This window comes from Meleagris gallopavo, chromosome Z, assembly GCF_905368555.1.
Source record: "Meleagris gallopavo chromosome Z, MGAL_WU_HG_1.1, whole genome shotgun sequence".
NCBI lineage: Eukaryota > Metazoa > Chordata > Aves > Galliformes > Phasianidae > Meleagris > Meleagris gallopavo.
The window spans coordinates 2,784,363-2,799,394 of record NC_139435.1 but is presented as its reverse complement, the minus strand read 5'-3'; the positions used below and the strand labels follow the sequence as shown (position 1 = coordinate 2,799,394).

The following is a 15,032-nucleotide window of genomic DNA, read 5'->3' as shown; positions in this document are numbered from 1 at the left end:
CCAGATGCTAACCAGCTGTGGTCAGGGAGAGCAATGGGTGCTAACCCCCGCAGAAGATGAAGGGCCCAGTCTTCTGATCTGACCTGCTGTCAAGTGATTTTCCAATAGCCTGGAACTTAGATCAGTGACATTGTGGAGAGGCATCCAAAGCTTCAGCAGTCCTTGGACTAATAATATTGCTAGATTTTTGGAATTCGGGAGTTTATCTATCCTGGCTAAGTGCCTCCAAGGGCTGTGATCAAGGCCATGAGGATGCAGGTGATTTTCTCCTCAATCCTGCAAGTGAGATGAAAGGGCTTGAAGAAGGCTGGATAGTTTTTGTGTATTAACTACTCATTGTGCAGCTGGTGGATTCATTTTTTTATGACCATAAGATCCTCTGAGGTTAGAGAAACACTAAGAGAAGAGTTTCACCTGAGTAAAAGGAATAAAAGCATCAAAGGAAAAAAAAGGACTGCAGCCAGCTTTGAAAAATCTTACTGGATCATGGGTCACAGCCCTGGAGAAAAGTGAATTTGAGGAGAACTTGTTGATTTTCAATTACCTTCTCTGAATTCAAAAATGTTCCACAACAGTGAGCATCAATTCAAGCAAAGGTAGCAGGAGACTTGCATGCATGAGCAAAGAGCTTCTAACTAATGTCAGACTTGGAAAGCAAGCAAAAAAGAGGAGAAAGCAGGAACTGTTGGAGAAATATAGAGAAAATATCTAAGCATACAGAGGTGGGCTCATGAAAGCCAAAGCCTATCTGGAATTGAATCTAGTGAGGGCAGATGGACAACACAGAATGCTCCTACAGGTACAGGAGCAGGGAAAAAAAAAAAAAAAAAAAAGACTAGGGAAAACGTTGGCACAGTGCTGAATGGAACAGAGACACTTGTGGCATGGAATAAAACAAAGTATTCAATGTCTTCTTCACCTTGAACGTTCCTGATAAGTCTAGTCTTTAGAGACCCAAAGGTGATGAGCCCTCTGAGGAAAGAAAACATATTTGTGCTATAAGAGGATCAGGTTAGGGAATATTTTAGTAGACTGGACACAGAAAAATCCAGAGATTTATGAAGAGAAATTATCCCTGATCAGTGTGATGGTGCTTTTCTCTTTACTCAAAGAGATTTTGAAGCCTCTATCCTTGAAGATATTTAAAATCTAATTGGATGTGGTCCTGGTAACTGGCTGACTGTGCTTGAGAAGGGAATTGGATTAGATGAGCTCCAGAAGTCTCTCCCAGCATCAGCTCTTCCGTGATTTTATGAATCTTCATGTAATTTAATTCCCAGAATCTATATTTTCTCTGAGGCTCATGCACAAGTTAAGATTTGAAAAAAAGAAATTACTTAAGAAGAGCTACATTTGAAAAATGAGTGGCTGTCCTGCATATGTTGAAGTCCACTATTGCAGACACTGAGAAAGGTCTTCGTAAATTAGTAAAGACACAACAAAAGATCCTCATCTTTGCTTCAGTCTCATGAAAGCAGAAATACTGGATTTTTATAAAACAGCCACTGTTAGGAGTTTACAAAAATCAACAAAAACCTCCCAATTTTTTCTGTAAAAAACACTGAGCTATTTTAGCTGAATTCTCGCTTAGTAAATTCATGTACTCATAAATGTTTATTTACATATCCACTCATACAGATATAATATATAAATGGGCGGGCATACACTCAGATGTATAGACAGGAAGATGTGATATGTAAAATTTTAAAAACGGTAGTTTAAATTTAATGAATTAAATTTACATGAAAAAAAAAAAAATAAGGTAATAAGAATTCAAGTCATAAGAAAGTGTGAGGAAGATTGCTAAGGGAGAAATTTAACAGCCCTTGTTTGCATAGCTTTTATTTTCTCTCTAGCCCTCTGTATATTTCTAAGTTAATTCATTCCATGCTGTAATCTACATATGCCATCAGAATTGGTTGGCAAACAAAAGTATGACAAAGAGTTCTTTTTCTTTTTTTTTAAACTCCTACCTCTTTGATGAGTTGTAAAGTATAATTTTATAAGGAAGAGGATTGCTAAAAAATGTGTAAAAGTCTGACGTGCTTTAGAGAGGGAATGACGTGCCATTATTGATGCCTGCTCTTTACTCAGGAGAAGTACACATTCAGTCAAGTCACTACAGAAGTACGTAACCATGTGCAGAGAACAAACTATACAGAGAATGACAAATAGATGATCCCGATTAAAAGAGATACGAAACATGTCTGTTTTAAAACATGTAAAGGTGGGGGTATATCTTTGCAAAGTAATATGTAACAATATAGAATTACCATGTTGGTTTACCATTGTTATAGAGATCACTGATTATAACCCTTCAGGCAAAAGTATTAGAAATTATTAAAAACGTTGATCCTTGTCAGTATCAAACCTACATTAGATCTTGAAATCAGGCACTTACAGGGAAATGTGAAAATATACTGGATTGGCAAGGACTGTCACCGAATGCACAATTCCAGATATTCCACACTCAGATTACTTCCTAAATGTTCATCCAAATTTTGCTTTCTTTCCCAGGAATTGTAGGCCCCCACTTAAAAGCAGACCAGACTTCACTTCATAGTAAAATGGAAAGTTCTGCCTGTAACGTGATGACTAGAAGGAAACCAGCAACTGTAGAGAGTGTTACAATGCCGACTCCAGTATTATCTCTCCTACCTTCATCATCAGCAACATCTGAAGCAGGTAAAGTGGTTTCTCTCCACCCCTTCTACATCTCCTCCACCCTCTTTCTACTGGCACTGCATTGAAAAATATGTGTTTTTTTCTGCTTTCCCTGATTTAAGTAGTTGTTGCAAATCTGCATATCCGATGTGATAATCAGGCTGTAATTTTTCTTAACACTTTCTTACCATGATCATATCTTGGCATATCAAATCTATTTTATTCACATAACAGTACTTGTGCAATAATGAGGATACAAGTAACAAGAGCACTTATGATCTAGCAGGGGACTCTGAAGTAAGGCTCTTGGGTTTCTTTCTCAGCCCTGTTGTTCATTTATTTGAATGTTCCCATCCATGTAGCACGAATATCTAGTGAATAACTAAGAAGTAGCTGAGATTTCTTTCAGCATACTTCAGTGATTTTAGCATAATATTCTGTCTTGAAAATGTGAAGTTGTTTAGAGCAATGAACAGCGATTTAAAGCACATAGGAATAAATAAGCCAGAGTAATGTGTTTTTCAATCAACTTATACTTTGTGCTTCTGTTTGGAATCACACTGGAAGGTAATACAGCTTAATACTGTCAGAAATCAAGCCAAGTCATTCCATCATCATCATGATTTTTCTTGAGCACAGATAGAGAAGTTGATCTTCAATTATGTCATAGGTTCCAGTGAATGGAGAACCCACCATACCGTATCCTACATGCAGCCATTAAGAATTTCTTAGTCTCGTCAAACATCTGAATCCACATGAACAAAAAATATATTTGTATCCCTCAGTTATGGAATGATAACATACTTAATTATTCATTTGAAATTGCTGTTTCAGTGCTTTCCTTTTGTTTTTCTCTGATTTTCTGAATAAAGAATGAAAACAAAGGACATGTCCTAAAGTGGCTTCTAAAAGGATAAATTTCTACATAAGAAAATCAGGAGTCTTTGTTTAGCCTTTAATACTTTCCTACGTATAAACTAAGGACAGATTTTTAATGCAACAGAGAATGAAAGCACACAAACATTTTATGATCACTTTCAAGGTGAAAGTGTGTGCTAGACTTGAAATAGTTCATTCTCTCGATTTTCAGAAGACTAATTAAATTGTTGGTTTATCTGTAGCCCAGATGTTGAAATTTAAAGAAAACAAAGAAGCTGTGTTAATGGGAAAATAGGACAGTGCTTTGGGTTTCCTGTAACTAATGGGGAGCTCCTTGAAAATCCCTTCATTCAAACCAAGTGGACAAACTGAGCCCAGCTGTTGAGCAGTCTTCTCCGTGCTGTGTTCTTGCAAGCAGCCTCAGGCAAATCTGAAAGGATGGAGAATGACAGGCAGTAAGATTGATCCCTAGTGTCACAAACACACCAAAGCCATTCTGAATAAAGTTAGAGGAACAGTGAAGAACTTCTAAAGCATCTTAAACATCTTGCCTCACTTCTGTGTTCTGTACCATTGTGCTGGAATGGGTTCTTCAGACCCCTGTAAGTTAACCTTTGAACGTATGTTTTTGGTAGAGACTTCTCTTACTGCTTCGAAAGCTGTGTGTATTATCAACCCTGTTCAACTTCCCAGCTTGGCCTGCAATCACTTTAATTTATCTGTGAGACAAAGGTACAGTGCGTCTTCTCCCACTGGCAAATACAGGACCTCTGTGTGCCTTATTTTAAATGTGTAAAGCTGTGTTTTTTAAAACTAACACCAATTCTTTCTTCTTTGATGTAGCTTGGCAAGGTGTGGTTTTGTTTGTTTGTTTTTGTTTTTGTTTTTGTTTATTTGTGTTGGTTTTTTTTTATGGTAAGAAAGGAAGGGATGGAGAAATACAAAAGCTTTATTGGGTAGAAATAAGCAGCAGCTATGTGCAGCAGTAGTGCATAATTTTCCAGTTTGTTTTCATAACCAGCACTTGAGACAGAGCGTTTGGAAAGAGAACTGAAATGTGCATGTCTCTGATAGCATGGGGCAAGTTTCAGACAGCAGCTTCCAGAAAGCAGATTAGAAATAGAGGTGCTTGTCTGAATTGTCTGTGTTTCGGGAAGCCAAACTGCTTCCTCATCCCATTGCTCTCTAATGATGTTTCAGAAATAAGGATCCCCCATAACAGGTCCTTCATATGGACGAAGAGAAGAGTCTTTCTGACAGCCTTTTTCTGATGCCTGAACTCTGCCTTCTGTTAAGCTCTGATTGCTTTTTTCCACAGTACTGGATTTTCCAGTTATGCCCTCCTTCTCTCTGTTGTTGCAAGCCTCCAGGCAGGTTCTGTGGTGGGGAAAGTGTCTTTTCCAGTACCTCTTTGCTATGTGGAACTCAAGCTGTCACTGCTTGTAGCTATGTCTGGAGGAAATATCCTGATTACAGCAAGCAGATCGATGTCCTCAAGTGTGAACAGTCACAATACAAGGAAAGATTCATTTAGCCCCAACCTAAGACTGCATTGCATCAGCTATTTCCAGACTCTGTTCACTTTGGTCAGGACTGTGCCAACTAGCTTCAGGCCTTCGCAGAGGCAACATATAGCCTTACAGCCTGGTAAGGTGTGAATAGAATACTTTGTCCAGGCAGCAAAGTCTCCTCCCTTTACTCCTCTCCTTCTTGTACTGCTTTCTGTCCTGTAGTCTCCTCCATCAACTGGAGGTTGCCATCATGTTGCGTCATCTCTTAGAAGCATCCCATCTTCCTGTGCCTGTATACAAACATTTGTTACTCTGGCCAACTTCCTCCTCATCTCTTTTGAGATAAAGTCTACCAGGTAGCGATAGGGGAAATTCTTCCTGCCAGAGCAAGGTTTCCATATGCAAATAGTAAAGTATGTGCAAGAATGGAACAACAAAGCTTGAAAACAGATCAAATTTGGATCCAACGTTGAGAAAGATCTGTCTGGATAAAATGGAAAGCTTAGAACTTATCTTTGGTTTTCAGCAAAGCAGTATATCACATGGCAATATAGAAAAATATTTTATATAAAAGATTGCTGACCAAGAGCTTCCAGATGAATTGATAACACCCAATGGCTCTCGCTTCAATAGTAGTTTATTTTGGCAGGTCTCTCTGATATTTTGTCATAAGCACACCTCATCAAATCTTCTCCCTGCAGACCCATCAGACACTTTTCCACATAGTCACCCTTCTCCTAATTTAAAATCAGATGCCCCTGAATCTCAATAGCCAATATAATATTGGTTTTCCTAATACATCCTCTAAAAGCTTGACTTAAAGGGATATTATTTATTCAAGACAGGCATTTTGACTATTGACAGACTACATAACAACTCTTGCAAGTCAGCAGCTAGCTAGAGAGAAAAGCAAAAGCATTAGTAGTTACTAATAAACTTCCTGAGAAAATCATAAAGGCTACGAAGCATCAAAGCATTTATAAGAAAAAAAAAATTGGAGAAAGAAAGGTAATACAGTAAAATAGCGTAGAACAATTTTGTTTCTTTGTTTAGAGAGAAAGTGAGTTTCAGTCCAAATTGAAAGGGTCTGTTAGTCTGTAAATTTTTAGGAGGGTAAGGAAGTATCTAGACAATAAAGGAAGGCACTGGATCTTCAGCTCTCAGATTTACATCTATGTGTAAATATCTACCCATACATGTTAATGTATCAACTGAGTTTGGAGAACTTGACGCACCGAGTACTACATTCAGTTTCTGCCTACACGCTATTGAGATCCACTCAGGTCTCTAAGCCTTAGTGTCCTGGTCTTTTTGAGTGCTCAGGATACCCATTGGAGCTGGTATGACCAAGAGAATACATGCGCGTATTATATTATTCAGTATCAGTGATAAGGAGAATGTCATGTCAAATGGCAGTAAACTCCTATTTTGAAAATGGAAAGTAGATGTCATTGACTTCAGTGGGCTGATAATACTGAACTGCAGAAATAACAGATACTGATAGATCTCAGTAAAGACATAAAATTGTGCAGATTTTCCTTTTCAAATTAGTTTCCTGTCCTTTGGCCTGCTGTCTTTCCAATTAAAGATGAGACTAGTGCCAAATCTACTAATTTTATTGCTGGCCTTGCAATTTTTTTAATTTTCTTTTCTTTTAATTTTTGCTAAAATTCTCATCTGCAAAATTTACATCATTAGCTTTCTGAGAAAAAAAAATGCATCTTGAACATGGGAGTTTTCAAAAAGTCTCACAAATGGCTCATGACAATGGTGATGCATGGCAACATGGCAATGGTGATAAAAGGCAAAATGCAGAAGCAAATGGTGTGCAAAGTGTTTGACTTATTAAATATTCTGATCTGAAACTTTTCTCAGGATTTTGGAGGAATTCAAAGGAGCTGAATGCTTAGGAATGGAAATATTGGGACTTTGTGTGTCAGTCATGAGTGAAGCTCCTGAGAGTAACTGTTTTGTGTGACCAGAATCTAACTTTTTTGATCACATGACTGAGAAAGAGCTCACTGCCAGCTGCCTTTAGGGTTCTTACATCCACACTTTTTAGAGGTGACCTACTTGAGAGAAATTCTGTGCAACTAGTTAGATTTCCCTTAGTAATTTGGACATTTATTTTCTTCTTTTTCCTTTGGTACCAAAATGACTGCATTCCTCTATTCTTTTGTCCTCTGTGAATCACAAACTGTAAATGGGTTTTATTTTTCTGTTTGGTGTGGGGAGCGGGTTACATATGGAAAATGTATTTTGTTTTGTAATTAATGAAAACCAGACTTTGGGAAGTTGGCCATCCAGGTCTTTATTTATAAGAGAGCATATGTCTGTGTTTTGTTTATGACTCATTCCTACTTCTTGCATTGTAACTTGCGTTTGTTTATGCAAGTTCTTTGCTGAATCCAAGCAACATGGTAGTATAAGAGCCAATATTTTATGTTGTCCAAGAGGGGAGGACAGTAAGTAAGGCTCGTATGCCAAATCTGTCATAGTGAGCAAGGGAAGATTCTGCCACTTGATGGCTCCTGGTTATCTACAGAGTTGCTACACAAGCAACTTTATTTTAAACTGCTGCTAGAAGATAATGTTGTTAATCATGAAGAAAGTGATAACCCTCAAACTAACCTTTCTTGAAATCTTGGCTGGTTTAGAAATTTCAAGTATTTTCAAAGCCAAATGACTGCTTGACAGTCAGGTGTAAATTAGGTTTGCAAGTAGACATGAGCTGAGGTTAATTTAGTTAATTTAGGGATGTTTTAATCTTTACTGGAAAGAAATCATGAACTCCGTCATTTCTTTTCCAGTAGTGCAGAATTGATGTATTAGGAGTGAAAGGGAGCACCAATTATTGTAATAGAATTAATACATTCTGTCTTGCTCACGAAGAGCTAGTTACTTGTAATCTACATGGAAATCTTGAACTCTGAACAGACACCATGTTCATTAACGGACAGTGAAATAATTTACGGAAAACAAGCAAGATCTTATGTCCTTAGTAAAGGCCAAGAAGCCAACAAATGCTGGACTCTCTTCCAGCTCTGACAATGACTCATGATGTGACCTTGGCAAGAGACTTAACTGCCTTGGACTTCTTTCAGATCTAAAGTGATCAGAACCAGAAAGGAGTGAGCTTGCTCCAGGGGCCATTAAAGTCAATTAGATGACAGAGTAGTTTCAGCTAGTTTCTGCAGAGATGATACTAAAGAAATCCAGGCAGAATTAATGAATTTAACACAAGCGGAGTAAGCCACTGAACTTGCCTGTGCCCAGTAGTTTCAGTAACAAACATTTTTAATAATATCTGATGTGCAAGCATTAAAAACCAAGGCGAAGATATCAGGAGCATATGTCTAGAGTATTTTAAGTTCAGTAGTTATGGTGGACAGATGTAACACCTGTGTTAAGCAGCCCTTTTTTTCCTTCCCACTAGAGAAGGAGACTGAATTAAACCCACAGTAAAACACTGCTGTAGAAAAGTTTTGCTGCTTTAGAAGTCAAGAGAGAGATCTGTGAGCACAACTTAAACTTAGATTATCATCTGGAACAGCAGAAGGGGCGGTAACAGTAATTTTTCTGGGATGGCACTAAATTACTCATTTTTCACATATTGCTTTTCTATGCAGAGCCATTTCACATTTCACATCTTCTACTTCTTCAGTAGTCATATTCAGCCTATCAGGCTTGGAAGCTCCCTGTCTTCGTAATACTGAAGGCAGGATTTCCATTCACTTGTTTGATCCAGTCCTTGTTTCTGTCCTTGTCTCCCAACAGCCAGTCCACTGCTGAAAAAAAGGTTCAAGCGCCGTGAAATTGAAGCAATCCAGTGTGAGGTGCGCAAGATGTGTAACTACACCAAGATCCTGTCCACAAAGAAGAACCTGGATCACGTAAACAAGATCTTGAAAGCCAAGCGGCTGCAGAGACAATCAAAAACAGGCAATAACTTTGTCAAGAAGCGGAGGGGCCGTCCACGTAAGCAACCTCTCTCCTTTGATGAAGATTCCAGAGACCAAATGCCCGTTCTGGAGAAATGCATTGACCTTCCCAGCAAAAGAGGTCAGAAGCCAACACTGAATCCATTGCTGTTGGAGCAAGCAGCCACTCAAGACACAATCATGGCCACCATTGAGGCTGTCATACACATGGCTCGAGAAACACCACCACCACCTCCTCCTCTTCCTCCTCCGCCACTGCCGCCCCCTCTCCCTCTGCCCCGGACACCCCGGCTTGGGAAAAGGAAGAGCAAATCACCGCAAGAGGAGGAGGATGACATGAAAGTGAAGCGGCACAGGAAAGGCAGAGGAAGTGAAAGCGAAGGCCTTCCCTAAGGCCAGCACACCCTGTTGGACATCAAGTGCTGATAGCAGGGTACGTCAGGACTGACAGACTGGAGGAATACAGTCTGCTTTGCCCCCAAGGCAGCACTGGACTTGTCACTTGGGTGGCCAAAACTTACTATGGAGAGATGGGGATCACATCTTCCTCTTCATCACTTCGGTCCCAGTCCCCCAGGAAAGAGGGGGAAAGGGTGAGGAGATGGAAAGGTGGGGATAAGGGGGGTGGGGGGGGATTTCTAAGTTGGGGATATTGTCTACTTTGCAGTTTCCAAAACTAATCAACATCTCAGCATTGCTGTGCTCACACCATACCCGGAGGCGGGAGGTCATCCTTGCAGAGAGCTGAGCATTGTCACTAGGGCTGAATGCTCAACTCAGATTCTGTTTGGTGGGCCAGGTGAAAGTAAGAATAACCATACCATAGTAGAAATCACTGTTAAAAAAAAAAAAAATTAAATAAATAAAAAAGAAAAAGAAAAAAAAAGGGAAAAAAAAGAAAAAAAAAGCAAGAAAAAAAATAGTGTAATTTTCTCAACTGTGATCTTGGTTATAATATGTTTGAATTTTTTTTCAGTTTTATATACTACCAGGTTTTGGGGCAACATAACCCCAAATGCCTGACTCCTGCTAGAACTATATATATTTTTTTTCTCATTTACTTGCCTAGTTACAACTAGCTGCAATATAGGCAATAGAAAAGTAGAGCCTTACACGCGCGCACACTCATTCCGAGTGCTATCCCAAGGAACAACAGAATATCACAGCATTTCTAATAAGGTGTACATGGATATTCAGTTATGATAGCACATTTCTACGAAGCAACTTGGCATTTCCAATGGCATGTGAAAAAGGGGTCATCCATCAACCAAGTTGTTTTAATGCTCGGTACATATGAGTAGAGAACAGCAAGACACTTCTGGGGAATAGAGTTATAGTAAACATGGACAAAATCACCAAAAAAAAATAAAAATAAAAATAAAAAAGATAAAAAAGAGAAAAGAAAAAAAAAGTAGAACAGAAAAAATAGAGTAAGAAAACAGGGCCCAAAACTACCAGTTTTTACCACCTGCAGTTCCCAGGGAAAATGATGGGAAACCCAGGCTCCAAATTATTTGCATTGGGTAGCAATGCCTTGATATGTACTTTTAAAGAAAATAGATAAAGTAGATTGTTTTAAAAAATAGAGAACAAAACCCTATGGAAAATAGGTTATTTCTTGGCAATTATTTCTTAAAAAAGAAAAGGAATAAGTGTTCTTACCTGAAAATAAAAATAAAAATGTTCAAAGGGTATCACCACTGCAATTGTATTAATGCCACTTTGGACATGTTCTCCAAGTTGTGGTTGCCTTAATAAACTAAAAAAAAAATTTTTTTTTTTGTACATAATGTAATTATAAAGCTCTCAGTCTGCATGAATGCAAACTGTGTGTGACAAATCGTCTCTTTAAATGGTCAGTTCAAATTGTACATTTCTCATTCGACTTGTACGTTAACCATTGATCTAACTTGGGTAAAATACCTAAGATCCATTTCCACAGCCCAATTAAAATGTTTAACTCAAACAAAGACTGAACGTGAAGCTGTTCCATTGCAGTAAAAATAGTTTGATTTTTTGTTTTTGTTTTTTGGGGTTGTTTTTTTTTGTTTTGTTTTTTTGTTTGTTTTTTAACAAAAAAAAAAAAAAAGCAGTCAGTTGTTAAAATTTGAAATATGTACTTTCAATTTGTTTCTTTTTAAAGTCCTTCAATACACCCAACACTTGTCATGGCAAGATGGATATTAAAATGGGAGGGGGGAGGGAAAATTCCAGCAAGGGAGTAGGGAGTGGAATTATTTAATGATTCACAAGCCAACTGTTATTCACTTTTTTGAGAAATCCTTAATTGGCATATTGCCAAGGAAACTTCAAATAGCACGACATTAAAAAAAAAAAAAAGACAACAAGCAAGTCCCCACAAAAAAAAAAAATAATAATAATAATTCCTTTTTATTCTGTTATTTATTTACAAAAATCATATCAAGACTATAGTGTTAAAGGGACACTGTAAACATATAACTCATAATTTTTAGAGACTGATTTTTCTTCTGTGATAGCACCTTAGCTTATTAAAACTGAATGCATTTGGGGTTTGGACTGGGGCTGGGGGGCTGGGAAAGGGGTTTTTTGTTGTTTTTTTTTTGTTGTTGTTGTTTTGTTTTGTTTTGTTTTGTTTGAGGCTGGAACAATTCTTGAGATCCTTTCTCCTTACAACTGATAAGATGGATCACAGAAGATTGTTTCCAATTTGTTTTGCAACATTCATCATACTCATTCGCGCTTTTTGTTTTCCAATTAATGCAGCTTAGAAATAAACTGACCGGTTGCTCCTTCTGTTACAACCAACTTTGCTTTTCAATTCTCTTGAATCAGCACAGTGTTATTGACTGAAGATGTAGGCCTGCAGAAAAAATGCTTACACCTCTTCCAGCTCTTCCCTTCTGCCTTAAAAAGCATCAGACTGAGGTTTAGTTGATTCAGAAACTTTTTTTAATGTCTTTCCCTTGGGCCTGAAAGTAGTTGATGGTGTCTCTTAAAAAAGAAAATGTGTCTGGTATTATAGGTAGCTTATAATCTGAAACTAAGCCATCTATCCTTAGTTTCATTGTCAGTGATCTCTTTGTTAGCATTGAAGGACATTTCAACATGTAGCAAGTAGAGCAAAGGTCTGAAAGAACCAAATTCTGTCGTTGAACGCCTCATGTGGTTTCAAGACGCATCAAACCTTACAGGGTGACAATAAGGACTGGATTTGGGCTGACTCTGGGCATAACCCCACCATTGGGGATTACTGAATAATGTGGGGTCCTCAGCTACAGATCCAGTACCGTCAGGGCACTGCTGGAGGAAGATGGTCTTAAAGTTCTTTTCCAACCTAAGTGATTACATGATTTTATGAAAATGTTCTTAACTTTACAAAAACTACTATCCAAGATGCTGCTAGAGGCAAAACACTTAAGGAGAGCACCCACTTGTGGAAAGAACAACCCCATATTCTCTTCACTGAGCACTTCATGTAAGGCAGAAAAATAAATGTAAAGGTACTTTTGGTCCTAAAAATAACGAAGGCTAAGGGTACAAGACTTGGTAGCTGCAAGCTATACATATAAGATGTATCGTAGCCCAGATGCCCAAAATTTATTATTTGCAGAGAGGATGCTTTGGGAGAGCACAGTGCCACAATACAGTCTTGATTGTTCATTCAAATAACAGCCCTGTGCAGCCAGGCCTGGCCGGCAGCAAGATTAGTTTGTTAATTTGTATGAAAGCAGGCTGGAAATACTGTTAGATGGCACTCATTATTTGTGTTCTGCATGTTGCGTAGTCTACAAATATGATAAGCAAGTTGCTGACAGAATAATATTATAAGGCGATGTACTACATGCAGATCATAAAGGATTTAGTTTTAGGGCTTAAGGCTAAAATCCCACTCCTGCAGTTTATTACCCAACGATATTCCAGTAATGAGCTTTCTGAATTTTTTTTCCCTTACAACTAGGAAGTTTTACTAAGGAACTCTCTAAATTCTCTCTGCACATTTCCAAGGACTGTATGAAACTATGGTGAAAGCCCTTTTGCTTGTTAAGACCCAAAAGAGCCTTTCAAAGACCTCCATCATGTCACAGATTAACACATTTTAGCATGCTTAAATAAAAACACAAAACAAAATCACACGGCTGTCAGCTATGTGAAATGATGCCATGAATTTGCATCCTCTCTGTGGGCCCTATATTTCTCAACCAGTGTAAGGCCAAGAAAAAGGACAAAGAAGAGGGAAAGAAATAAATGACCACTTGTGTCTCCAAGAGCTTCATACTGACAATTTCTTGAGCCCTTCACTATTAAATTTTCTGTGAAGCACCTTGCATGTTTTTGGGTAACTGCCAAAAAAAAAAAAAGAAAAAGAAAATAACTAAGCAAGTGACAACAGTAATCAGCTACTCGGGTGTCATCATATAGCATAGCCCATGCCTTTTCACTGGACATCAGTTCTTTAGACCATCCATGTAAAGTATTTGATTTGTGTTCTTACATTTTTTGGTAGCATCTGGTACAACAAGATGCTGATTCATTACTAGGGCTTCTGAGCATTACAACAGTATGACAAGTATTCACCCTTCCATACACAAAGATTTACCCAACACTTATTTTCACAGGCCCGGATTCAGGACTGCACTTAAACAGTGCATTTTAATAGTATCCTGAAGGAAAAAAAATGAAAAAATAGAGATAGGAAAAAGGAAAAAACAAACAGGATGGTTTTCTGAATTGAGAAAATGAACATCATGCCTTTGCAATGCCTCTTCCTTCCACATCATCCAAAAACTGGGGTGCAGCAGTTCTGAGAAAATTAGAAGCACATCTTAACAAAGGACATGTATTTGAGATCTCCTTAAGCTGCCTGCCTAGGCTGTACAAAACACTACATAGAAAAAAAAAATAGAAAAAAAAAAAAAAGAAAAAGAAAAAAACTGTAAAAACATTAAAAGAGCTGCCAATTGGACAACATGGGGGAGCTGTTCAATCCCATGTTGGTTTGTTTTACTTTTCTTTTTCTTTATTTTTTTAAGCTATTTCTTAAATAATAAATGCACATGAAGTGTTAAATATGTATATACTGTATTTCAAAAAAAAAAATTAAAAAAAAATCAAACGAATGGGGCACAAGATTGTTCTATAAGTCGTGCTGGCTAATTTTTAGTTTGTATTCATAAGTGGTTTTTAAAAGCCTTTTTTAAAGTGTAATTTGCATGTTCTACTTTGATTGTATGTAAACATATTTTAGAGCAAAAAAATGTATTTGTATTTTATTGAATATAGAGGCAAGACAAAAAAACAAAACTTGTACATTGTTTGAAATGTTCTTTTTGTAACAGTTTTTATTCATGAAGCATTTTTGTACATTTAAAAATGGATATGGACTTGATGTTCTTTGAGGCTTAGATACATCTGGCATGCTTTAATGTCATGCTCCTTCATGATCTTAGATGTTGGTTTTTAAACATTTTTTTCTAAAACAAAGCTCAGTCTTTTCGCTACCAAATCAGGTTAGCACAGTATAGAGCACTTAACTAAAAAAAAAAAGTAAAAAAAAAAAGTTAATCCTATTCATATGTTATTCATTGTGTGAAATTAAAGGAATTCAATTCAGTCTAACATGAGTTGTGAATTCTTTTGTCTTATTTTCCATCTGTTTCTCATCACTAAGGAGTTTAATAGTTTTTGGGATACTAATACCATGCATTCACAGGCCCTCTTTATGGTAATGGAGAAAAACATGCTTTGGTTCTGTTCTTTTTTCTCTTTTTTTTTTCTTTTCTTCTCTTCTCTTTTCCGGACTACCCTTAAAAGTTAAAAATGGACAGTGCCACAGATCCCAACAGTGACGAAATGGCTCTTCACACTTTGAGGCTGTGTATGTCTCCACATGAAGAGAAAGATCAGTTGTCCAAGTGGTGTCTATACCAGCATGGCGGTACTTGTCGCACAGGTGGGATTTCCACTCTTGCAGCAGATGGATTGTTGTCTGCTAATCCCTGTGGGGTTAGGAATCTCAGGAGTTTTTTTTCCTGATTGCTCATGAAAAAGAAATCCC

At 37.7% G+C, this 15,032-nt stretch overlaps 1 protein-coding gene across 1 annotated transcript in view; it reads left to right on the top strand.

Annotated features, from left to right (window-relative positions):
• Window positions 1-14,593, top strand: part of SETBP1 (SET binding protein 1) — a 268,893-nt gene extending 254,300 nt beyond the window's left edge. The window contains exons 6-7 of the mRNA XM_085213603.1: window positions 2,518-2,685; window positions 8,832-14,593. Coding sequence (XP_085069729.1) covers window positions 2,518-2,685; window positions 8,832-9,388 — 725 coding nt within the window. The 3' untranslated portion in view covers window positions 9,389-14,593. The remainder of the gene's footprint in view (window positions 1-2,517; window positions 2,686-8,831) is intronic.
• Window positions 14,594-15,032: the final 439 nt, after the last annotated feature.